The 24039-nt window shown below is 43.9% G+C and overlaps 2 protein-coding genes across 5 annotated transcripts in view; one reads left to right on the forward strand and one right to left on the reverse strand.

Moving 5' to 3' along the window:
- Nucleotides 1-24039, reverse strand: part of TTC38 (tetratricopeptide repeat domain 38) — a 256120-nt gene that overhangs the window by 122147 nt on the left and 109934 nt on the right. The gene's annotated exons all lie outside the window — the stretch shown is intronic.
- LOC310706941 (protein mono-ADP-ribosyltransferase PARP12-like) overlaps nt 7327-24039 on the forward strand; it is a 30999-nt gene continuing 14286 nt past the window's right edge. Inside the window, exons 1-8 of one of the 2 annotated variants that reach the window (XM_083503349.1) lie at nt 7394-8958; nt 9013-9508; nt 9577-10125; nt 13155-13287; nt 16693-16945; nt 17059-17181; nt 19396-19497; nt 21269-21392. In XM_083503349.1, coding sequence (XP_083359475.1) covers nt 9830-10125; nt 13155-13287; nt 16693-16945; nt 17059-17181; nt 19396-19497; nt 21269-21392 — 1031 coding nt within the window. In that variant the 5' untranslated portion in view covers nt 7394-8958; nt 9013-9508; nt 9577-9829. Of the gene's footprint in view, nt 8959-9012; nt 9509-9576; nt 10126-13154; nt 13288-16692; nt 16946-17058; nt 17182-19395; nt 19498-21268; nt 21393-24039 lie in introns of both variants that reach the window. The other variant, XM_083503350.1, reaches the window with a different exon arrangement.

Genomic DNA, 24039 nt, shown 5'->3' on the forward strand with positions numbered 1-24039 from the left:
ATCATCAGCATACAAAAGCACGGATATTGATTTGTCAGCCAGTTTGGGGGCATGGAAGTGCTGGTAGACTTGTATGCCTGCTCTAAAGTCCCAAACCTTAGTGGTGGTCCCTGGGTTTCCCTACTGAGAGAGTAGGGCCAACGCCGCCCAGCCATCTAGGGCCAACTCTGGTATCTCAGCAGTCATGGAAATAATGAGGATTAAATATCCAGCTGAACAAGCAGCAATAAACAGAAAGGAATAGTCATGTCATTTGAGGCTGTGGAAAGAATGAAATAATAATGATGATGATGATGATGATGATTTATATGCTGCCCTATACCTGTAGATCTCAAGACAATTCACAACACAAAGTTACAACACAAAATACATAATAAAAATAATTTCAACAATTAACAATACTAGTGCTTGCTTCGGTAGCATATTAACAATACTAATGTATACCAACTAATACAAAATACACTCCTCAACAAAAGCCCCTAAACAATCCCCCAGCCCACAAATACAACTATAAATAAATACTGTATTTCTTGCTCTATAAGACTCACTTTTTCCCTCCTAAAAAGTAAGGGGAAATGTGTGTGCGTCTTATTGGAGTGAATGCAGGCTGCACAGCTATCCCAGAAGCCAAAACAGCAAGAGGGATTGTTGCTTTCACTGCACAGCGATCCTTCTTGTTGTTCTGGCTTCTGAGATTCAGAATATTTTTTTTTCTTGTTTTCCTCCTCCAAAAACTAGGTGCGTCTTATGGTCTTGTGCATCATATAGAGCGAAAAATACGGTAAATATACAAACAAAAATAAATAAATATAAAGACAAAAATCCAAATTAACATATAACAAATCCAAAAATCCAAATTAACATACAGTGGTACCTTGGGTTACATACACTTCAGGTTACAGACGCTTCAGGTTACAGACTCCGCTAACCCAGAAATAGTACCTCGGGTTAAGAACTTTGCTTCAAGATTTTGAACAGAATTTGTGCTCCAGCAGCGCGGCAGCAGCAGGAGGCCCCATTAGCTAAAGTGGTGCTTCAGGTTAAGAGCAGTTTCAGGTTAAGTATGGACCTCCGGAACGAATTAAGTACTTAACCCGAGGTACCACTGTATAACAATTTAAAACAACTTCACCCAAGTTAAAACTCCATCCTCTGTTAAAACCCTAACGTGCCAAGCCCAAAAAGATGACTCCCTTTGGTGTCGTCCGCTTTGGGGCAGCCCCCCCCCTCAGGTAGGCAGGCTTTATAGCAACTGGTGCACACCTAGCGGGGGCAGCAGGTGTTTCCCATGCTGCCTGCCTGCCCAGGGTCCTGCTCCCTGCAGTACTTGCACAGTTGAAGGCAGGTCCTGGTCTGGAAGTCCCTCAAGAAGCCACAGGTTCAGCAGGTGGGGGGAGATGGAGATTCCCCTAGGTAGCAGCTGAAGGCAGGTCCAAAGTTTGCTCTTTGTGAAATAAAAATTGGCAAGAGGTTTGGTGCATGTGGTAATTCATAGCAGCTTGTTATCTGGCTTGAAAAGCATAATTTCTGGGTGATCGGCCTTTAGCATAGGAGTAGGGCCCTAAAATATCTGGCAACCCTGCCTGCTTGATCACCAATGGGTCCCGAGAGAACTGCCATACTTGATTTGATTCAAAATGAGTTGGCACTCTGGATTTCAGTGCTGTGTGTGTTTACATGGTTGTCATGACAATATGGCTTTGAGTCAGCTCAATTTGTTGTGAAGGCTTCGGGTTCCAATATTGTTCATTGACTTTTTGCGCTGTTGGAAAGCATCTTCCCAGCTCTGGGATCTAAAATCCTTTCATAAACATAGATGCCTTTGAGCAGCCATGGTTTTGCATAAAAGTTGGGTGGGATTTTGGCAGGTCCTTCTGGTCAGGGCAGAGACCTGCAGGGGCACCTGCCAAAACCCTTTCTTCTACACAAATATTAACGCTACCAGAAGCTCCATCAGTCACCCTATACAAAATGTAATAGTCAGTTGTGTGGGTTAGTTACGTCGAAGGACATTATGGGAGATGGTGATTACCCTTGTGGCCTTCTTCCAGGCTCCCTGGAGCATCAGTTTTGTCACTTTTGGAAACTGGATGGTGGGCTAAAGGGAAAAGAATCTGAAAGTGCTGTGTGCTTTGGACCACACCAGATACACCCCCCTTAAAGAAAGGAGTATGCCTTAGATGCACTAGCGTTATAACTTGCCTAAAGTTCCATTTTTGTGCAACACAGATTACTATGTGATAGGGTTGCCATATGTCTGGGAATTCCTGGACATGTCCGCTTTTGGGGTCCTCCATCCCCATCTGGGGGGAATTTTACATTTTTAAGCAAATATTCTGGATTTGGGTTCTTTTAAAAAACGTGGGGGTGGCTCTGGTTCAGGCTCTGGCGCAGGGGACCTGGGCCTCTGGCTCTGGCTCTGGCGTGGGCAGCTCGGGCTCAGTGGCGATGGAGGGGCTATCAGGCAATTTCCCTAAAAAAACAGTACACAACTTTTTGTGTCCAGATTTTTACCACTTGAAATATGGCAACCCTAGTATGTAATCCCCCCAAGTGAATACTTAGGAATAAGGAAGTAGAAGATGGGCCTAGGCACAAACTACGCTCTGGGGTTCCCAGCTGCTACTGGAGGACTAATCATTACAAGATTGGTGTAGTGGTTAAGAGCGGTAGTCTCGTAATCTGGGGAACCGGGTTCGCGTCTCCGCTCCTCCACCTGCAGCTGCTGGGTGACCTTGGGCCAGTCCCACTTCTCTGAAGTCTCTCAGCCCCACTCACCTCACAGAGTGTTTGTTGTGGGGGAGGAAGGGAAAGGAGAATGTGAGCCGCTTTGAGACTCCTTAAAGGGAGTGAAAGGCGGGATATCAAATCCAAACTCTTCTTCATCAGGGCTGTATTTTGCCCAGTTTGCTTTTCGTGCATTTACATTGGCATGCGGGCAGCACTGAGACAGGGCACAGCTTCTAGGTGGTGCAACTGTGTAATTTGGGGTGACCCAAAACTTATTTTTTTGGGTGGTGTCAAATCCATGGTTCCTTGTTTATAAGCATGGTAAGCTTGCTGTACAAGGGGATACTAGGTGATGGTGACATGTACAATTACTCAGTGTTAATGTGAGGTATGTAAACTGAGTTTTCCCTCTGCAGGTTCCTCATGCAGCTCTTTTGTCAAGACATGCTGTCAAGACATTTTGTTAAGAAATTGCACAGCTTGTTATAATGAAGTGGTTAATTGTTCACAACTCTTTCTGCTAGAGCATCACTCCACATGGGCGTAGCTGCCCCACCATATCAAGTAAATAAGTAAAAATACTTAACTAAATGTAGAAATAATCAGAATAACTGAAATTGAAATGCTTGCTGAGGTCACTTGGATGATGGAAAAAGAGGAGACTGAGATTAGCCATCTTCAAAGAGCTTAAGGGCTGTCCCATGGAAGAAGAAGCGTGCTTGTTTTTTCCTGCTCTGAAGGGTAGGACTCGAGCCAAGCAGAGGCTGGATGGCCAACTGTCATGGATGCAGAGGGTTGGACCAGATGACCCTTGGGTCCCTTCTGACTCTTAAGATTGAATGTTGTGGTGCATTCTAGCAAGGCAACTGGAAACCCGACAGAGTGATAGGCGTGGCTTCTGCGAACTGACCAGTCGTGTCACAGATAGCTCGGTTCTGTGTTCCTTTGGAGAATTGAGACACATCATAGAATCTTAAGAGTTGGAAGTGACCCAATGGCCTTCAGCCGGCCTGCCCAAGATGGATCCCAGTCTTCCTTCCTTCTTCCCAGTAACCCTTGCTCAAGCCTCTCTTTTCCTGTCACCTCACACCCAGTTACCATGGCAACCTTCAAAATGCCCAGGCAGGATTTCTTCCAGGGAGACAAATGAAGGATAACATAAGAAATATTATAGATGTTCTAGAATACCTGGAAGTGAAAAAGCAAGCAGCATTGATGTTTATAGATGCGGAGAAATCCTTTGATAATGTCTCTTGGGAATTTATGAAAAACGTATTTGAAGAAATGAATTTTGGAAATAATTTTAGAAAAGGAATTCAAGCTATTTATTCTGATCAAAAAGCAAAATTAATTGTTAATCAGGTGGTAACAGTTGAACTTAGAATACTGAAAGGAACAAGGCAAGGATGTCAGTTATCACCTTTTACAGATAGGTAGCTGTGTTGGTCTGCCATAGTCAAAATAAAAAAATTCCTTCCAGTAGCACCTTAAAGACCAACTAAGTTAGTTCTTGGTATGAGCTTTCATGTGCATGCACACTTCTTCAGATACCACGAAATCGTGTGCATGCACACGAAAGCTCATACCAAGAACTAACTTAGTTGGTCTTTAAGGTGCTACTGGAAGGAATTTTTTTATTTTAGTTATCACCTTGATTATTTATTTTGGTTCTAGAAGTCGTGACAAGAAATATAAGGGCAGATGAAAGGATTACAGGAATCAAAGTAGGGAAAAGTCATATAAATTGAAAGCATATGCCAACAATCTGGTAATTACAGTTGAAGATCCAAAAAATTCTCTTCCGATAGTGTTAGAAAAAATGCAGGAGTTTGGGCAAGTTCCAGGTTTTAAATTAAATAAAAAAAGACAAAGTTATTAGTCAAAAACGTAACAGCAGTAGATAAAAAGGAATTATCTCATACTACAGGAATAGAGATTCATAAAAAAGTGAAATATTTAGGAATATGGCTCACAACTAGAAATATCAATATTTATAAAGATAACTATGAAAAATGTTGGAATGATGTTAAAAGGAATCTAGAAATATGGGGAAGAATGAATTTATCTCTATTAGAAAGAATTGCAGCAATTAAAATGAACACATTGCCAAAAAAATTATTTTTATTCCACACAATACCGGTAATAAGTAACATGGTATGCTTCAAGAAATGGCAAAAATATATTTCTAAATTTATCTGGAAACTAAGGATAAAATACAAAATACTTACAGATAATAAAAAGAGAGGAGGATTCTCCCTGCCAGATTTCAAACTTTACTATAAAGCAGCTTGTGTTACTTGGATCTGGAATTGGATCAAACTAGAAAACATATATTTGTTAGATCTGGAAGGCCATGGCAACAGATTTGGATGGCATGCATATTTATGGTATAATAAAGTCAGGCATAGGCAAACCCAGGACCAGTGGTCAGGGATGATGGGAGTTGTAGTCCCAAAAACATCTGGAGGGCCGAGTTTGCCTGTGCCTGTAATAAAGGGAAGGTACATAAAGGATTCCATAATCATATAATTAGGAAATCATTGGTAAAAGTATGGGGAAAATATAAAGATTTATTAGAACAAAAAACGCCATGGTGGATATCCCCAGCAGAAGCAATTTCAGTTAAAAGGAATAAATATGGAAGGAAGATGGCCTACATATAGAGAGCTGTTGATAGAGAGAAGAAAAGCTAAAGCTTAAGGATTTGGATGAGATAAGAGAATATGTTTATGACTGGCTACAACATTGTCAATTAAATGAGGTTTTTAAAGAAGATAATAAGAAAGGATTTAGCTATACCATATCTAGATTCCAAAGAGAAATAATAGATGATAACAGTAAACTTCTGAAGAAAGTGTTTAATATATTATTAGAACGGGAAACTAAAGTTGAAGAGGTCAAAGGGTAATGATCGCGTGGGCACAAGATTTGGGACATAATATTTAATGGAAGACAGAAAAATTATGGAAAGTAAATTTAAAATTTACTGATTGTATATTGTTAAGAGAGAATTACATGAAGATGATGTATCGATGGTATGTTACACCTGCTAAAATTGCAAAAGTGTATAGAACAGGCTCCAATAAGTGTTGGAAGTGTAAAGAAAAAGAAGGCATGTTCTTCCATATGTGGTGGAATTGTAAAATAATTAAAAGTATTGGGAAATCATTTATAATGAAATGAAATGAATGTTTAAGATAACTTTTGTTAAAAGACCAGAACCTTTTTTATTAGGCATTTCAGGTCAAGATATGCCAAAAGAGAAGAAAAAACTGTTTATGTATGCTACAACAGTGGCTTGGATTTTACTAGCCCAAAGATGGAAAAATTATGAAATACCAACTAAAGAACAATGGCAAGAAAAACTGATGGAATATGCTGAAATGGCGAAGTTAACTGAAAGACTTTGAGACAAAGACAACAGAGATTTCAGAGAAGATTGGGATTCCGTACGGAATCAATGTAAAGAAATGGACTCACTAGCAGGGTTTGAGTAAACACTTACAATTAACAATACAAACATAGAAGCTATAAAGTTGAGGTTAAAATGATAAGCATATAACAACATTTACGGTAATTTAAGGATGTAATACTGAAGTATAGTATGACCCCGGCTTGAGCTGGTCTTTGGCAGAGGCTAGCCCAGCTTCTCTTCTCCCTGCTACCATTTATTTCTAGGGTTTCGACCCACCCCCATCGGTAAGAATATTTTAAAGTAGTTTGGTTCTATGTTCTAAATCAAGTATCATCAATCAATCATTTATTGTATTTGACTAAAAGCCATTACAAATCCAGTTACAGGTACTGCAAGTCGAATAAAAGCTATTAAAATAAATCCAGAAATATACCTCTATTTACAAGAAAATCAAATTAATGAATCCCCTGCACAATCTACAGCACTGCCTTTTATGTAGCTAACACAAATACTTTTAGCGGCTTTTTGCAAATAAGGCTGTTTTATATGTGACAAGCAGGTCGCGGTCAGTTAACAGCCAACCTATTTTCACTTCAGGGTTGTGTTTTTGTAGCGGTGCCAACATCTGTTCCAAAAATCTCTTTCTGGGGTTTTGACAGAGCCTGCAATTGAGAATGTTACAGATAGGTAGCCGTGTTGGTCTGCCATAGTCAAGATAAAAAAAATTCCTTCCAGTAGCACCTTAAAGACCAACTAAGTTAGTTCTTGGTATGAGCTTTCGTGTGCATGCATGAGATTTCGTGTGTATCTGAAGAAGTCTGCATGCACACGAAAGCTCATACCAAGAACTAACTTAGTTGGTCTTTAAGGTGCTACTGGAAGGAATTTTTTTATTTTGCAATTGAGAATGTAACGGGAAAGACCTTCTCCTTCGCCTCCCCCACCAATGCAAAATCTTCAATGCCTCGGAGCAGCCCCGGAGAGCGGCGTCCCTCCAAGACCGGCGGCGCCACGGCGAGCCCTTGCTTCTTCTGCTTTCCAATGTCTTTCTTCTCAGTGAAGAAGGCGGGCCCGGCCCTCGCAAGCGGGGATGGCGAGACTGTGGCCCCGAGGAAAAAGTTTGAGAACTGCCGCGCTGGCCCGTTGGCCTTCTGGGAGCAGCTGGAGGACCCGCCCGTGCCCGCCTTCCCGCGGGTCTCCGCCTCCCCGCCCGGCAGCTGCCTTCGCTTTCGTTTCCTCGCGGAGCGCGGCGGCGGCGGCGGCTGCGCGGGCGAGCGAGCGAGCATGTCGGACCCGGCGGTGTCGGGCTTCCTGGCCAAGCTGCTGTGCGCGCACGGGGGCCGCCTGGAGCGAGGCGCGCTGGGGCAGCAGCTGGAGCTCCCCGAGGAGCAGCTGCGCCAGATCCTGGAGGAGGCCGGCCAGGAGAGGTTTCTGGTGCGCGCCGAAGGAGCCGCCACTTGGGTGCTGGCCGTCTCCCCGCTGCGCCTCTGCGTGCGCAAGGAGTGTCCCGGCTGCCCGCAGCTCCACCTCTGCAAGCTCAACCTCCAGGGCCGCTGCCGGGCCAGGTGAGGGGCTCGACAAGGACAAGGACGCCGGGGAAAGTTCTCTTGGGGCGGGGATACCACGGCCCGGCGCCAGGCCCGGGGAAGGGGCCTTGAGATGGGATGCTGGAGGGAGCAGCCTGGCAGGCGGGGCCCATGACTCGCATCCCAGGAGCCCACACAACACAAAACACGCTTGCTGGATGGAGGTTTTGTTTTGTTTTATATCTTATATTTTGGAAATGTACATCCAGGCCCCCCCATAAGTTTTCTTGCCCCCCCCCAAGAGAGTGGAACCCTAAGCTATAGCTTGTTTAGCATATGCATAAATCCGGCCCTGGCCATCCCAGGTGCCTGATGGGTCTCTTGCTTTATTTAAAACTCTTATTGTCTTAGCAATAAATAAAGGTGGCTTGGGGTAGGACTTGGGAGGCCAGATCCCCACCCAGCTGTGCGGCTCAGCCTCACCTGATGTTATTATTAAAATTTATATGCCCCCCCCCTTCACCCAACAATCACAGGGCGGTGAGGAAGCAGAGGACCAAGTGCATCAAACTCCTTGGAGGAAAAGGTGGGGGGATGGGCGTAGGGGACAGAATCAAATCTGAGGTTCCGCCTGCCTAACAAAAGCCTCCCCCCCCCCCCACAAAAATCCTGGCTATGCCCCTGGTGGGATGTAAATGCAATAAATGATTAAATCCAAGTGCTTTGGATTCCACTGTTACTAAGAGTTAATCCTGTACTTAAATCTCAAAGTTAAAAGTGCTTAACCCCCCCCCCATGGTGTTCTCCTTTCTAACCATTTATGTTTCTTTAAAATATTAAATATCTTCTGTAGATAATGAGAGCCAACAGTGCTATAATGATGAGATCAAGCCACCCACAAGTTAAGGGATTTTAGCATCTTACTGAAATCCAAGGGATTTGAAAGTGCTTCCAGTAAATGCCTTTCTGGAACCAGATTAAAATGGGGGTCAAATGCTCTTGACAATAGTTGACAAAGTGTTTGGGCTATTTAGTTTAGCCCTGAGGGTGGAAGATGCCGACTAGGCAAAATAAGATGGCATGCACACATTACATTTCAAGTACTGTGTTTATGTGAAGCTAATGGGTCATCGAATCTAATGCACACCTCAAATTTCAAAACCTTGAAACCAAAAAAAGTATTTGCTGGCGCAATCAAATCTAAAGTGCGCCCTCATTTTCATGACATAATTTGGCCAAAAAAGCTGCGTATTACATTCGAGTAAATACGGTATCCAGGGAACTCGAGTAAATACGGTATCCAGGGAACTCGAGTAAATACGGTATCCAGGGAACTCACAGAGCTACAATTCCCAACACCCTTAACAACCATAATTGCCAGGATTCTTTGTGTGGGAGGCGGGTGCTTTAAATGTCTAGTGTGGATGGAAATATGTCTTAAATTGTAAAATCAAGCCTGTTTTTGAACAGAGTTTGTGGTTGGACATGTACAGTGGTACCTTGGGTTACATACGCTTCAGGTTACATACGCTTCAGGTTACAGACGCCGCTAACCCAGAAATAGTGCTTCAGGATGAGAAACTTTGCTTCAGGATGAGAAACTTCAGGATGAAGAAACTTTGCTTCAGGATGAGAACAGAAATCGTGCTCCAGCGGCAGCAGGAGGCCCCATTAGCTAAAGTGGTGCTTCAGGTTAAGAACAGTTTCAGGTTAAGAACGGACCTCTGGAATGAATTAAGTACAGGTACTTAACCCGAGGTTCCACTGTACTCTGCTTTGGCACTCCTGCATATAATACTGGACCCTTCATTTAACATTCGAAATAGTTGATAATTATGTTTATAAAATGGCTGCCTTCATCTGAATGAAAACTTGGTGAGGAACCACCCATGTAGCTTCTGTGAGGGTCTGATGATTCATCATTTGTGAATCCTGCAGCCCCCAAGTCACATGAGAAGCGAAACTGAAGGCAAACAGAACTAGCAGGAAGGAACAGAAGGGCAGAGTCTACAGGTGTTGAGTTGCTAGGGAGGAAGCTGCTGCGTTTGGCTTAAGTTTCGATTCTCATGTGAGCTGGGCTGGGAAAGGTGGAGCCTAATCTGTGCTGGAAACTCAACAAGCCTTTTAAGTACAAAGGAAGGCAGATCAGAGAAGGAACATGTCCGACGCCGTTGTGTGCAGTTTCATCACGAAGATCCTTTGCTCTAGAGGAGGGGGCTTGGGCTTCAGTGAGCTCCCCTCGCTCTCGGGGCTGCCTGAGCGCCAGCTAGAGGAGATCCTGCAGGAGGCAGGGAAGGAAAAGTTTCTGGTTGTCCCCCGGGACTCCTTGCGCCAGGTGCTGGCTGTGTCCCCAGTGCGGCTCTGCCTGAGGAACAGCTGTGGGGGGTGCGAAAACCTCCATATCTGCAAGAACTACATCAAGGGCAGGTGCTTCAGGCCGGCTTCTGGCAGATGGTGAGTGCGAAGGAATGAGAGAATCTGTTGTTATGGCACAGTGATGAACTGAATAGCAGGGAGATCAGCATCTTACAAAGGGAAAGCTTGTGGCTTGGTCTGTCAGGCCCCCTCCTTGCTCACCGCAAACACAAATGTGCCTAGGCAAACTGATTTGTGACAAGGAAATCCTCCAACTTTGAGGGTACACCAAATTGCTGACTTTTTTTTTACTGAGTGAACTCTGGCTTCTCAGATTTCAGCAGACATTGCCCACCAGTGTTTATCAAGCTTGAGTCTCCAGCTGTTGTTTGACTACAACTCCCATCATCCCTAGCTAGCAGGACCCGTGATCAGGGATAATGGGTGTACAGCTGGCGACCCAATTTTGAGAAACACTGGCCTAAACGCTTCCTTCAAGAGTATTTAAATGACTCTAAAGTGCTGAACACCTGAGTTTTGTGAGGGTTTTGAGAGAAGAAATGAAAAGTGAAGTTCTCAGAGAACTGAATTCTTTGCCCACTACCACATTCTATACTTTTATGTACACCTGCAGAATTGCAACATATAAGAACCCTGGATATGCCACAATAGAAGTACTACTTGTAAATTCTTTATGAATTTTATTTAGATAATTTTGCCCTGAAGCAGAAAGGGATGTCTAGTCCTTCGGCACCAGTGTCAGATTTTTTTCCTTTTTCTTTTTTCTTTCTTTTTATTTGAAAACAATTAATTTTATACAGTCTTAACATCAGAAGGTTTTACAATGATAATAACCAAAATACAGTCAAGAGCATATCTCATATGTTTTCAGTAGGTAATGGCAAGGGAGGTATTGAGGTGCATCTGGAAAACGGTTAAGGATATATATGTGACTTAAGAGGTTAAAATGATGGAGTCTAAAGAAGGAGAATAATATAAATGAAGAGCAAAACAAAGGATTATTTGAAGAATTTGGTACTACTGAAAACAGTGTCAGATTTTCTAGTGTCAGCATTGCATGGGATTCCAAATACAGTTTCAAATTCCTATGTGCTTCCAGCAACAGATGTTTAGCTGTCTGGGTGACTACTACGTGACAACTGCTTTCCCCCCCACTTGTATTTTTTCATGAGTGTAACTCAAAGGCACAAACTACACAAGCCCTTGTAGTCGGTGTTAATGAATTTTTCCTCATTTTTTCTGAGGTGGAGATTTTGTGTGACTCATAATATTGTTGATCCAGGGTTGATTTGCTTTGTACAAAAGCCTTTTCAAATTTTTTTACCTATATAACCAGTCCTGCAAGGAAGATTTCATGAGTCTCCCTCTGCTGATCCATCCAAGCAATGTTATACATTCTATTGTCCTAAAGAAGCACTGGGAAATCCTCCCCACTTCCTTAATTTAAGACTAGAATGAGAAAAACACAACATAGCCTGAGGGGTTGAAAGACAAAGCAGAGAGATCATGCAGTTAACCCATGGCTGGTGAGCCTGTGACCCAGATGTTGTTGGACTCCAAGTCCCATCAGCCCCAGCAAGCATGGTCAATAGTCAGGGATGGTAGGAACTGGAGTCTTAACAACATTCTGTAAAAGCACAGGCTTCCCATACCTGATCTAAACAGTCGGGTTGTAGCAATTCTAAAACAAGTCGTCCCTTGATACAGAAGAAGGTGGTTTTTTAAAGTCTGAGCTGTTTGCTTGTGCTTTTAAATACCATCGTCGCTAATCTCTTGGGTTGTTCTTGTAAAGTATCCTGTCAGTCAGACTTTGACCTCGGTTCCTCAGAATAAACACTGAGCAGAATTTGTTTCTAGGGGCAAAAATTCAGCTCCTGGATTGTTTGGGCCTTGAATCAGATTCCCAAAGGAGAACCAAGAGTAGACTCAGTGGATTGGACTCTGCCAGAAATGATGCATTAGGTGCAGACACTGAAATGGTACCTGAAGCTGAAATCTCACAGCATGAGAATTGGGTGGAAGGTATTCAGTGCGATTACTAATTTACCAGCCTTATCAGTGTGGCGACTGATGTGTGTATCTAGGAGGAGGATTTGCATTTTGGAGCAACCTTGTGCAGTGCTGTGCAGTGCTGACCACACAGTGGTGGAGAGCAGGCTCTTCCCTCCCCACAGCAATCGACCCCCAGGCAGTGCTTCACCTTCAGCTGCAAGAGTGAGTGGCAACTATTCACGTAAATGAGGCACTCAAGGACACGGTTGTGGCACAAGCTAAGCATTCTCTCTGAAACAGACTGGAAAGAGAAGCTGCTGAATTACAACTCATTACCAAACTTAAAACAATGGAAAAACCTGGGCTGAACAAAGACATTGGATTCTTATCTCACTATACATGACTAAACCATTTCTCACCTCCTCACCCCTTGCCTTCTCCTGTAAGACCTATTACAGTCGTTAAGAGTCGTCAACAGGCTCTCCCAGCTATCTGCCTATCTCCCATTCCCACCACCCTTCTGAGTAACACCCCTCCCCACCTTCTCACTATATAGAAGGATCTGGCAACTTCTGTTTCAGTGTATCTGAAGAAGTGTGCATGCACACGAAAGCTCATACCAAGAACTAACTTAGTTGGTCTTTAAGGTGCTACTGGAAGGAATTTTTTTATTCTCTCTGCCATTATTGATGTTTGCCATGCTGAGGATCTTCAAATGTTTTACCTCACCTTGGTATTTTGTTTCTTGGTCATTTAAAAGTAGGGAATCTATGGCCTTTAAGATGCCTTTTTCCACAACTCCCATCGTTCCTGACTATTGGTCAAGCTTCCTGGGGCTGTTGGGAGTCCAAAAATATCTACAGGCCAAAATTTTCCCATCCTTGGTGTCGAGTATGCAAGAATTTGGAAAATGTGTTCAATAGAACAGAATAGATAATACATTTTTTTTAATAGTACATTATTTCAAGGAACTCAGGTTATTGTACAAATTCAGGATTTGTAGCCTACAAAAAAGTGAAGGGTCCTTGGAATATGTAGCCTCTCACTCCACATGTGTATTCCCAGGTATTTCTGATACCTTGATTATGTTTTTTCTCCTTTTACTTTTATCCCAGGGCATGCAAGTATTCTCATGAAGTTTTTTCAGAGGCTAACCGAAAAGTCCTGAAGGCTCATGAACTTTCTGGGCTCAATGAGAATGAACTGCATGTTCTCCTCCTCCAAAATGATCATTTTCTCTGGCCTGATGTAAGTTATGAAAATACTGTAGCATCACCTAGATGTTTGTTTGCCCTCTTCTATAGGTTGCCTTTTTAACTGGTTAAGGTGAGGAAACAGAATGGATGATGACAAGAAAATTGTAGTAGAGTTTCTGCATTATGAAGTTAGATGAGACAGGGTTAGCCACATTTGTTTAATCGCGTTTCTGTCCTACTCATGTGTCAAGAACCTTCACTACAAAATATGTGCATGTGCAACATGGTCAAAATTCATTGACGCAGGTGACACATTACTTATTTCAAGCATCAGAAGAGCCTTCTAGACCAGGCCATCTAGTCCACCATCCTGTTCTCACAGCGGCCAAGCAGATGCTTATGGGAAACCCGGAAGAATGACTTCAGCCAAAGAGCATTCTCCTCACTTGCGATTCTCAGCATCTGGAGGAATGCTGCCCCTGACAGGAGAGGCAGAGCAGAGCCATTGTGACTCGTGGCTGTTGCTCGCCTCATCCTCCGTGAATCTGTCTAATCCTCTCTTAAAGTTATGCCACTCCCAGGCTTGTTTTTGTTTGTTACCATGGTGTGTATTATTATATTATAGCCACATTTATAGCCACATAACACATTTATAGGAGTCTTGGTTGACCACAAACTTGACATGAGCCAACAGTGTGACGCGGCAGCTAAAAAAGCCAATGCAATTCTGGGCTGCATCAATAGGAGTATAGCATCTAGATCAAGGGAAGTAATAGTGCCACTGTATTCTGCTCTGGTCAGACCTCACCTGGAGTACTGTGTCCAGTTCTGGGCACCACAGTTCAAGAAGGACACTGACAAACTGGAACGTGTCCAGAGGAGGGCAACCAAAATGGTCAAAGGTCTGGAAACAATGCCTTATGAGGAACGGCTAAGGGAGCTGGGCATGTTTAGCCTGGAGAAGAGGAGGTTAAGGGGTGATATGATAGCCATGTTCAAATATATAAAAGGATGTCACATAGAGGAGGGAGAAAGGTTGTTTTCTGCTGCTCCAGAGAAGCGGACACAGAGCAATGGATCCAAACTACCATAAAGAAGATTCCACCTAAACATTAGGAAGAACTTCCTGACAGTAAGAGCTGTTTGACAGTGGAATTTGCTGCCAAGGAGTGTGGTGGAGTCTCCTGCTGTGGAGGTCTTTAAGCAGAGGCTTGACAACCATATGTCAGGAGTGCTCTGATGGTGTTTCCTGCTTGGCAGGGGGTTGGACTCAATGGCCTTTGTGGTCTCTTCCAACTCTATGACTCTATGATTCTATATTGAAAACCACTGTGCGATCCTCAGAAGGACAGTGTAGAAATTTAAATTTAAAAGTAAGTAAAAGCCTTCCAAGTTACTGGCCTCACTGCTTCTTGTAGGACCAAATTCCCCTGTTAACTATATCCTCCACTATCTTTTGTTTGTCCAAAATCTTCGAACACTCAGAGTTTGGGGCCGTTCATGAGTTTTAGTGTTATGAGAGAAGGAGAAAAGCCTCTCTGTCCTCTGTCCATACCAGGCAACGTTTTATGCACCTCTGCTGTGTCTCCTCTTTACTCTCCTTTACACTGAAAAGGCCCAAGTGGAGTCTCTCCATCTTGTCGATCATTTTAATTGTCCTTTTCTGAAACTTTGCCTGGTTTATTTTTTGTGACTCAGCAAGATCATAACATTTCTTTCAGGGAAAAAATCAGATGGCCCAAATATCCAAACATAGAATATTTTGCCATAATTTGTGGAAATAACTAACTAACAGCATGTTCACAGCAAACAGTAAAAATCTCCACTGTCTTCAGTGCCCCTTGAAGAGGGTGCTCTCTGTAGGCACATGTATGCTTGGCAGGGGGTTGGACTCGATGGCCCTTGTGGTCTCTTCCAACTCTATGATTCTATGATTCTACAAGAGAGGGGAAGGCTGGGTCCTCAGCCACAAGGTATATTCTCTCCCTCCGGAATTTTGAAGAGGCCTCCTCTTGCTGCTACCACAGTTTGCATTTGTAATCAAATTGCAGACTAATCTGTCAGTATAACCCCTGCCACATGCCTTCTTCCTTATGTGGAGTTTCTGTTGCCTGATTAATTGCTTGAACACTTTTTCCATAGGAAGAAGGGAACTCCAAATGCAAAATTGGCATGTTGAAGAGAAGAGTTCAGCTGATCTGCAATTATGCTTGCTGTGTTTTTCAAATATCACCCTGTGCTCTCCCTGCTATATATTCTATAATATCACTGGATGCTACCTACTAGGGCTGGGTGATATATCAATATATCACCCCAAACCAGTTTGAAGTTCATATCACCATACTGGTTTCAGAATTTTCGACCTGGCAGTTCATCGCAAATCATGGTGTGTAGGTGTGCTATGCAAAAACCATGTCGCGGGAAAAACTGAAGCCAGCCAGTGCCTCTACATAACTCCATCCATACTTCAGCCATCGTGATATATCAGTATAGCACAATGTTACCTAGTGATATATCATGTATGTCTGGGCATATCGCCCAGGAGCAGACCACAGTGTCAGCTTCACTCAGCGGTATATCGCTGGTGAAACCACCACTGCTCCTGAGTCCCTTTGCTAGCGACTTGCTCCAGCGAGTGTTGCTAGCAGAGGGACTCGAGAGGTGGCGGTTTTACAAGCAATATATCGCTGAGTGAAACTGCCATCCCACTCTGCCCTCATACCATGCAGAGGGAGAAAAAAGCTGCACCGGTGAGGCGCCAATACAGCTTGTTCCTCCCTCTGCATCTTTAATCTGCTCGTCTGAGGAGAGTGTGGTTGCTGCTTCCCTCAGCCGAACAATTAAAGGCTCACCGAGCCCAGCACTGCCTCCCGCACAAGTGGGGGGAGCAGCGGGGATGGCTCTGCTGGGGATACAGAGCCCTCCCCGTCCCTGGCAGAGCCGCAAAAAGGAGCCCCGTTGCTCTCCCCACAAGGAGGGGGAGCACAGGGGATGACTCGGCTGGGGATCAGGAGCCCTCCCATGCCCCACCTAAGCCGTACAAACAAGCTGTGTTGTCCCACAGCCCACTAGGCACTGAGATGAAACTGTCTCGGCTCCTGCGGTGAGGGCTGTGGCAATTTCACCCAGCGCCTTGCAGGCTGAGGCCAAGGCAGCTTGTTTTTTCAACATTGCGGCATATCGTCAGACCACAATGTTTGGCTGGCGTTGAAAAGCTGAAATCGCCCAGCCCTAATACTGTGATGCTGACAACCAGATACCTCCCGGACCTACTGTCTACACATTTTTAAAATATATCTTTGCAACCATAAGCAGGAAGTCTTCAGCTTCTGTATGTGATACAGCTGCTAAGGATATTACCAAAACCAGTGTATTTGTCCACATTACATGCAATTCAGACCAGTGCAGTATTAATTGAAATTCTTGTGTGTTTCTTACTTTCACTTCCTGTTTCCAGGTATGCAATTTCTACAATAAAGGAGATGGGAATTGTGCCCAGCAAGATAATTGCACAAAGCTTCACATTTGCCGGTATTTCCTGAGAGGGGAATGTAGGTTTCCTAAGTGCAAGAGGTCTCACAACCTTTTGCAACCAAATGCTCTGAAGCTGTTGCTCGAAGGAGGAGTGGATGATCAAGTGGCCTGGAACATCCAGGCAATCTGCGAACACAAAACTGCTGTACTGTCCAGAGAACTGGGTCCTCGCAAGGGTGAGTGATGTATAGGAAGGGGCTTGTGGGCATCATGTACTGCTTGCATCACTCTGGCGTGTGAAAGGACCTCATTTCTCCTCATCATTTGAAGCCCTTTCCCATTCTTTTAGGTAATTTTGCAAGACCTGCATCAAGTGGAGAAAAATCAAGTGCAGGAAACCCGAGAGAAGCCAGACTTGAGCAAGCATCTAGTATACCTAATCTCATGGACCTCAACCTCGGCCCTGACCAAGGTGAACCAATTTACTTTCTTAGCAAAGGATCCAAGTTGATTGAATTAGGCCTATGATAGAATATCTGCATTCTCCTGGCAAGATACAGGGATGAGCTTTAGCCCCAATATGCAGTATGAGTCCCCTTTTAAACTTACATTGATCAATTACCAACTACATTTTTCAGCAGTTGCCAGAAATTTGGGTAACGCTGATGTTTTCATAGGTATGTGCCAATAAACTCAGATAAATTTGGGGAATGGCAGAATATACAGTGGTACCTCAATTTTTGAGTGTCTCGGAAGCCAAACGTTTCAGTTTTAGAATGCCAAAAACCCAGAAGTACAGCCGTACCTCGGAAGTCAAACAGAATTCATTCCAGAAGTCCGTTCGACTTCCAAAATGTTTGGAAACCAAGGTGCAGCTTCTGATTGGCTGCAGGAAGCTCCTGCAGTCAGTCGGAATCTACGGAAGCGGCATTGGATGTTCGGGTTCCAAAGAATGTTTGCAAACTGGAACACTCACTTCCGGGTTTGTGGCATTCAGGAGCCAAAACGTTCAAGATCCAAGGTATGACTATAATGGCTTCCATTTTCAAACGCACCTAGGAAGTCAAATGGTTTTCTAGAACAGATTACATTTGAGAACCGAGGTACAGTGGTACCTCGGGTTAAGAACTTGATTCATTCTGGAGGTCTGTTCTTAACCTGAAACTGTTTTTAACCTGAAGCACCACTTTAGCTAATGGGGCCTGCCGCTGCACGATTTCTGTTCTCATCCTAAAGCAAAGTTCTTAATCCGAGGTAATATTTCTGTGTTAGCAGAGTCTGTAACCTGAAGCATATGTAACCCGAGGTACCACTGTACCACGGTAATATATCCCACAAACAGCGTAGATTGCATACACAAACTGCCACAGTATGTTACAGTGCTGAGTGCTACTGCTCCAATTTTGTCATTTTGTCACAGCCATTGTAATGGGTTTGGCTGCACAAATAAATAATATTTGACAGCCATGTTTTGCTCTCCTTCAATCTTTTCCACCAACCCCATCCAGCATTCTATGAGTCCTCAGTTCTCCCCCGCATAATGGTGGTCGTGGTGGGTTCTCAAAGCCTGCTGATGTGTCCCTGTTACATGTGGATGGTACTATTCTGGACTGGTAAGCAGTTACATATGACTACTGCTGCCACCACATATTTGGTATATATCTTTCTCTCACACACAATGAACAACTTCTGCTGCATGTGAACTGACCCAGACCCTGCAACCCTCCTTGGCGTGAGATCTGGAGGGCAGCAATATGAGACGGGCCTCCTTGTGGAATGCCTGGCCTGGCACCTTCGTTGCATATCTTTAGGCGCCAGGCAAAAACACTCTTCTTCTCCTGACCTTTGGCTAATTAAACAAGCTATGGCTTTTAAACTCTCTGTGTGGCGAGGGGTGGGTATTGTTTTTGTTTGCTATTATGCTTTGTATTTTTGTGTTTTTATATTGTAAACTGCTCTGTGATCTTCGGGTGAAGGGCAGTATATAATTTTAAAATTTATTAATAATACCAACTTATATCAGTTTTATAACAATGTAGCTGTTGTTGCCTCTCAAAGAATTATTTAAACTAGTTTGATGCTGATTTAATTCTATTTGGGATCCCTCACTCACCCAACCCCAACACAGTTCCCGGGGGGGGGGGGAGAAAAAGGTGGCCCTGGTGCCTTGCCCACTTCAGGTAAGATTGTGGTGGATCACACTCTGTCAGTTTTAAAATTAGGAACAATGCATTGTGCCTTGTAGCATAATTTAGGGTTGATTCCCTGTACTCCTAATTTGCATTAGCCTTATCCTGAACTGACAGTGTTGCTGGCTGCTCTTTGTCGGTGTTTGGATTTGGATTTGATATCCCGCTTTATCCCTACCCGAAGGAGTCTCAAAGCGGCTAACATTCTCCTTTCCCTTCCTCCCCCACAACAAACACTCTGTGGGGTGAGTGGGGCTGAGAGACTTCAGAGAAGTGCGTGGCGTTTTCAAAAAATGAATTTTTTTATTCAGAATTTTTATAAAATACATATAACAACAAACTAAGAAATCCAAACAAGGTATAGTGGTGAGCATAGTTGCCTTCCAAGCAAGGCACATATTTGATACCTCTTTGCATGTTTTATCACGTGATTCTTCTTAAGCAAGGTTTACTAAAGATTATGTTCCTTTATTTCTCCCCCCGTCCATCTTTTACAGGTGTCAAAGCCACTCCTTGTACTAAACCACCTCAGAACGCAGAGAAGGAGAAAAGTGATGAGATATGTCTTTTCTATGTCTGGCGGTTCTGCAAAAATAAAAGTAAGTCCCAACAGACAAGTCCAAGGCCAGGTTTCCATTTAGGCCTTCCCCAGGAGTAATAATGCTTTAATTTGCTTTGCCAACTTTGCTCACATCGCTTCCACCTGCCCACTCAAGAAATGGCCTTGGGTGCAGCAACAGGAACCAGTGTTTCAGAACGAGGGGTGAGGGTGTCAAAGAAACTGGAATGCTGGGACGGAGCGGGGGGCTGGAGCTCTCTGCTCCCCCAACCATCACATTTGATAGTCATATTATTTGTCTGGTGAAAGGATATGCCAGGTATTGATTTGTAAATGTTGTTGGCATCTGTCTGCCTCAAGGCTCAATGGAGTGTGTGCCGGGGGGGGGTTTAAGTCACACCGCTGTGTTACACTCCTGGGGTGTACGCCTGGGCTGCCCACCCCATTTTTTATTTTTATCTTAATTGAGTAGTGACGCTGCCATTGAAGGAGTGACCGGGTGCTGTTACGGGCTATTCAGTGGAAGCTTAACCTGAGCAAGACCTAACTGCTGATGGCAGGCTGCCGTAGGAATGAGGAGTCCGTGTTTTTACTTGTCATGGATGACATCAGCCTCCTGAAGCAGCTGCTTCCTGGCTGTCTTGCTGCCTGATCTTCACTGGCAGCGGGGACTTGGAGCACCTCTTTACCAGCTCTGGTTGTAGTTCATCTTCTCAGATAAGAATCTGTCTAACTACCATCCTTGGAATCCTCCAGCTAGATTACTGTGATCAGTGTGAGATGGAAGGAATGTTTGCTTTTGAGTCTTGACTCAAGTCTTGCTTCCAGTTCAGGACAGTGGTGCCTTGTCATTCAGACCATGAATGTTCTTTGACTCTGCTCTGATACTCTGCCCTGTTCCCTGAGAAAGGGGGGGAGAGGCTCTGCTTGATGTTCTGTTATTTCCTCAAATAAAACGGTACGAGTTTCTATATAGTGGCATCCACACTGTGGCATTTCCTACAAAAATAAACAAGGGCTGGATCTGTGTCCAGACCTTCGGCTCTGCATCCGTTCACGTGCTCATTTGTAAGTCTGCTGTCCTGTTTCCACATCAATGTCAAAATGTCAATGTCAAAAATAAGAAGACATATAAATTCACTTTTTTTACAAAATATATTTTGTATACATTTACTAAAATATAAATGTATATGCATCTTAATCTATAATACACATTTTGATACTTTTTTCATAATACATTACAATCAAAAATGGTTTGTTTGTTTATGCTAAACAAAAGCATTAAAAAGAAAGTGAAAATACAATGTCCTCTTTTGCAGATAAATCTTAACTTGTCCCCCACAGAGAAAGGTGAACCCTCCCAGCTCTCGCCTGGGAACTTCCCTTGCTTCTCCCATCCTCCCCCCCCCCCAGGGAGAGCTTCTCTTCTCTGCTTCCGCCACAGGTCCTTCATCAACTTTCCATCTCCTTCATTTGTGTGTGCCGCGTCTTGTGATCGATTATGTGGGGTGGGGCGTACTTGGATAAAATACCCAGTATTTTATTCAATTTGTCACCCGTGCTCTTGGGTATACATTTGCTGATTCTGCTTGTTTGCTCATATGTTTGTGTTTTCTCTTTTTAGCATAATTTGGCTTTTTATGGCTTTTAATAGCAGCTGTGTTAGCCACTTTCAGCATTTTGTTAAGGAAGATTTAAAACATACAATGTTTTACAGACATGCAGAAGTTGGACTCTGATTAGTTTTGTTTTATCACCTTGCATATCAGTTGAAGCAACCTGTGACTCACTTTTGCTTGTTCTCTTTGCAGCTAACTGTAACATGATTCATTATGATATGCCTTATCGATGGCAGGTACAGACTGCAAATGGTTGGAAGGATTTGCCCCGAAGAGAGGAAATAGAAAAAGCTTATTCTGACCCAAGTATTACCAGGTATAAAGCTGGTCTTGGTATTCCACAGATATGTGCAGACCTCTGCCAGTCAGCTGGTCCCACAGACATGTTTAAGCTGAGTGGGCAGTTGCTACAATGGAGGAGGAGTGGCGGGAGGGCTTGCCTGGAAACACTCCCTGCCCACCCCCAAAAGGGGGGGGGTGGGATGAAGGGGAAAAGAGTCTCTCGCTGAGGGTGAGTGGCTTGGAAGGAAGCTATCTACAGTGAGGGGGGGGGAAGTATTTGATCCCCTGCTAAATTTGCCCATTTGCCCTCTGACGAAGAAATGACCAGTCCATAATTTTAATGGTAGGTTTACTGTAGCTGTGAGAGACAGAATAACAACAGGAAAACCCCCAGAAACCCAGAAGACAAAAGTCAGAGATTGATGTGCATTATAATGAGTGAAATAAGTATTTGATCCCTTTGCAAAAGATGACTTGGTACTTGATGGCAAAACCCTTGTTGGCAATTACAGAGGTCAGACGTTTCTTTTCTTTTTTTAAAATAATTTTTATTAAGTTTCCATATTACCAAATTAAACACATCAAACTAATTAATCCAAATTATAACAATACACATCATATAATCCAATTGTTTCCCAAATTATTAATTTTTGTGGGGTGTACCCATGCTTCTTGATCGGCAGGAGTCCGATCCTCCAATATTTCTGCTGCTTTCATATTTACAATGATATTTTCAGTCCCCTCTTCTCAGTCCTTGTCGTTACTCATTTTCCTTTTCATTCACCTCCGAATTACTCCTCAAGTGGGTTGAAAAAAACAGTCTTATTTGTGTTACTGTGTGGGCTTTGTACTGCTCTCTCGTAAATCACTCTCATTCAATAATCCAGGCATTTCCGCTTGAGCAAGCAATCGCCATCTTGCCATTCCGATGAAATACAGTCTAAAAGCCCGCTTGTTAACTTTCCCGACCTGTTGCATCGTAAATTAGTCTTTTCCAGGAGGGCTGCCCCTTCCAGTTCACAATACCATCCAGATAACAAATCTTTGGCTCGTCCTCCCCAAGACCAAAACCCCCTGCAACAAAGGTCTGTTCTTCCATATCATATCTCAATTCTTGCTGCGTCACAAAGAGAGCCTTTCTTCTTTCCTAATCCTTGACAGAGTAAAACCTTTAAATTCATATTATTCCCACACAGTTCATTTTTAATCCCATTTGCCAATTAGTTGTTGCGACGGATCTTCTGAGGGGGAGGGTTGTTAGGTAATCACATGAAACAAAAAATAAAAAGTCAGTTCCCCCCCCCTTTCCGTTCCGTTACATTCCACATACCAGCATGTCTGTAGTACTTTGATGTAATCTTCCGTCTCAATCTTCTTCATCTCGGTGGTAAAATTATTAGCAGATAAAAACCTCCTGCCTCTCGAAGCATGTGCGTTAACTTTCTCCAAATTTTTTCCTTTTAAGGAAAGCAACTAGTTTCGCTCCTGGAAGCAGCTTTGGAGGAGTTCCGAGACCCGCCGAGGGTTATGCACCCAGTGCCTCACCCCCTCCTCCTTCCGAACTCGGGGGTGATTTATGGCAACCGCGGGTGAAAACTGCATCTTTCCCTTCCCTGGAAAGATGAGGGAGACTGATTTACTCCCCATAATCAGTCTCTAATTACCTCATGCGAGCTGGATAGATGTTATTATCCACCATCTTCCAAGGCGCCCCTAGCGGCCCCCGAGGTCAGGCGTTTCTTGTAGGTGGCCACCAGGTTTGCACACATCTCAGGAGGTATTTTGTCCCATTCCTCTTTGCAGATCCTCTCCAAGTCAGTAAGATTTTGAGGCTGATGTGTAGCTACTCAAACCTTCAGCTCCCTCCACAGATTTTTGATGGGATTAAGGTCTGGAGACTGGCTAGGCCACTCCAGGACCTTCATGTGCTTCTTCTTGAGCCACTCCTTTGTTGCCTTGGCCGTGTGTTTTGGGTCACTGTCATGCTGGAATACCCATCCTTGACCCATTTTCAATGCCCTGGCTGAGGGAAGGAGGTGCTCACCCAAGATTTGATGATACATGGTCCTGTCCATTGTCCCTTTGATGCGGTGAAGGTGCCCTGTCCCCTTAGCAGAAAAACACCCCAAAGCGTAATATGTCCCCTTCCATGTTTGATGGAGTTCTCTCCATTGTTTGATGATGGTGTTCTTGGGGTCGGAGGCAGCATTCATAGAATCATAGAGTTGGAAGAGACCACAAGGGCCATCGAGTCCAACCCCCTGCCAAGCAGGAATTCCTCCTCCTCCAAACACGGAGAGTTGAGTTGATGACAAAGAGCTCGATTTTGGTCTCATCTGACCGCAATAATTTCACCCAGTTCTCCTCTGGGTCATTCAGATGTACATTGGCAAACTGTAGACAGGCCTGTACATGTGCTGTCTTGAGCAAGGGGACCTTGCGGGCTCTGCAAGATCTCAGTCCTTCGTGGCATAGTGTGTTACCAACTGTTTTCATGGTGGCTATGGTCCCAGCTGCCCTGAGATCATTGACAAGTTCCCCCCGTGTAGTTCTGGGCTGCTTCATCACCTTTCTCTTGATCATTGCAACTCCACGAGATGAGATCTTGCATGGAGCCCCAGACCAAGGGAGGTTGACAGTTATTTTGTGTTTCTTCCATTTGTGAATTATTGCACCACATT

The sequence above is a fragment of the Podarcis liolepis genome (genome assembly GCF_965112155.1).
Source record: "Podarcis liolepis genome assembly, chromosome: 5".
NCBI classification, from domain to species: domain Eukaryota; kingdom Metazoa; phylum Chordata; class Lepidosauria; order Squamata; family Lacertidae; genus Podarcis; species Podarcis liolepis.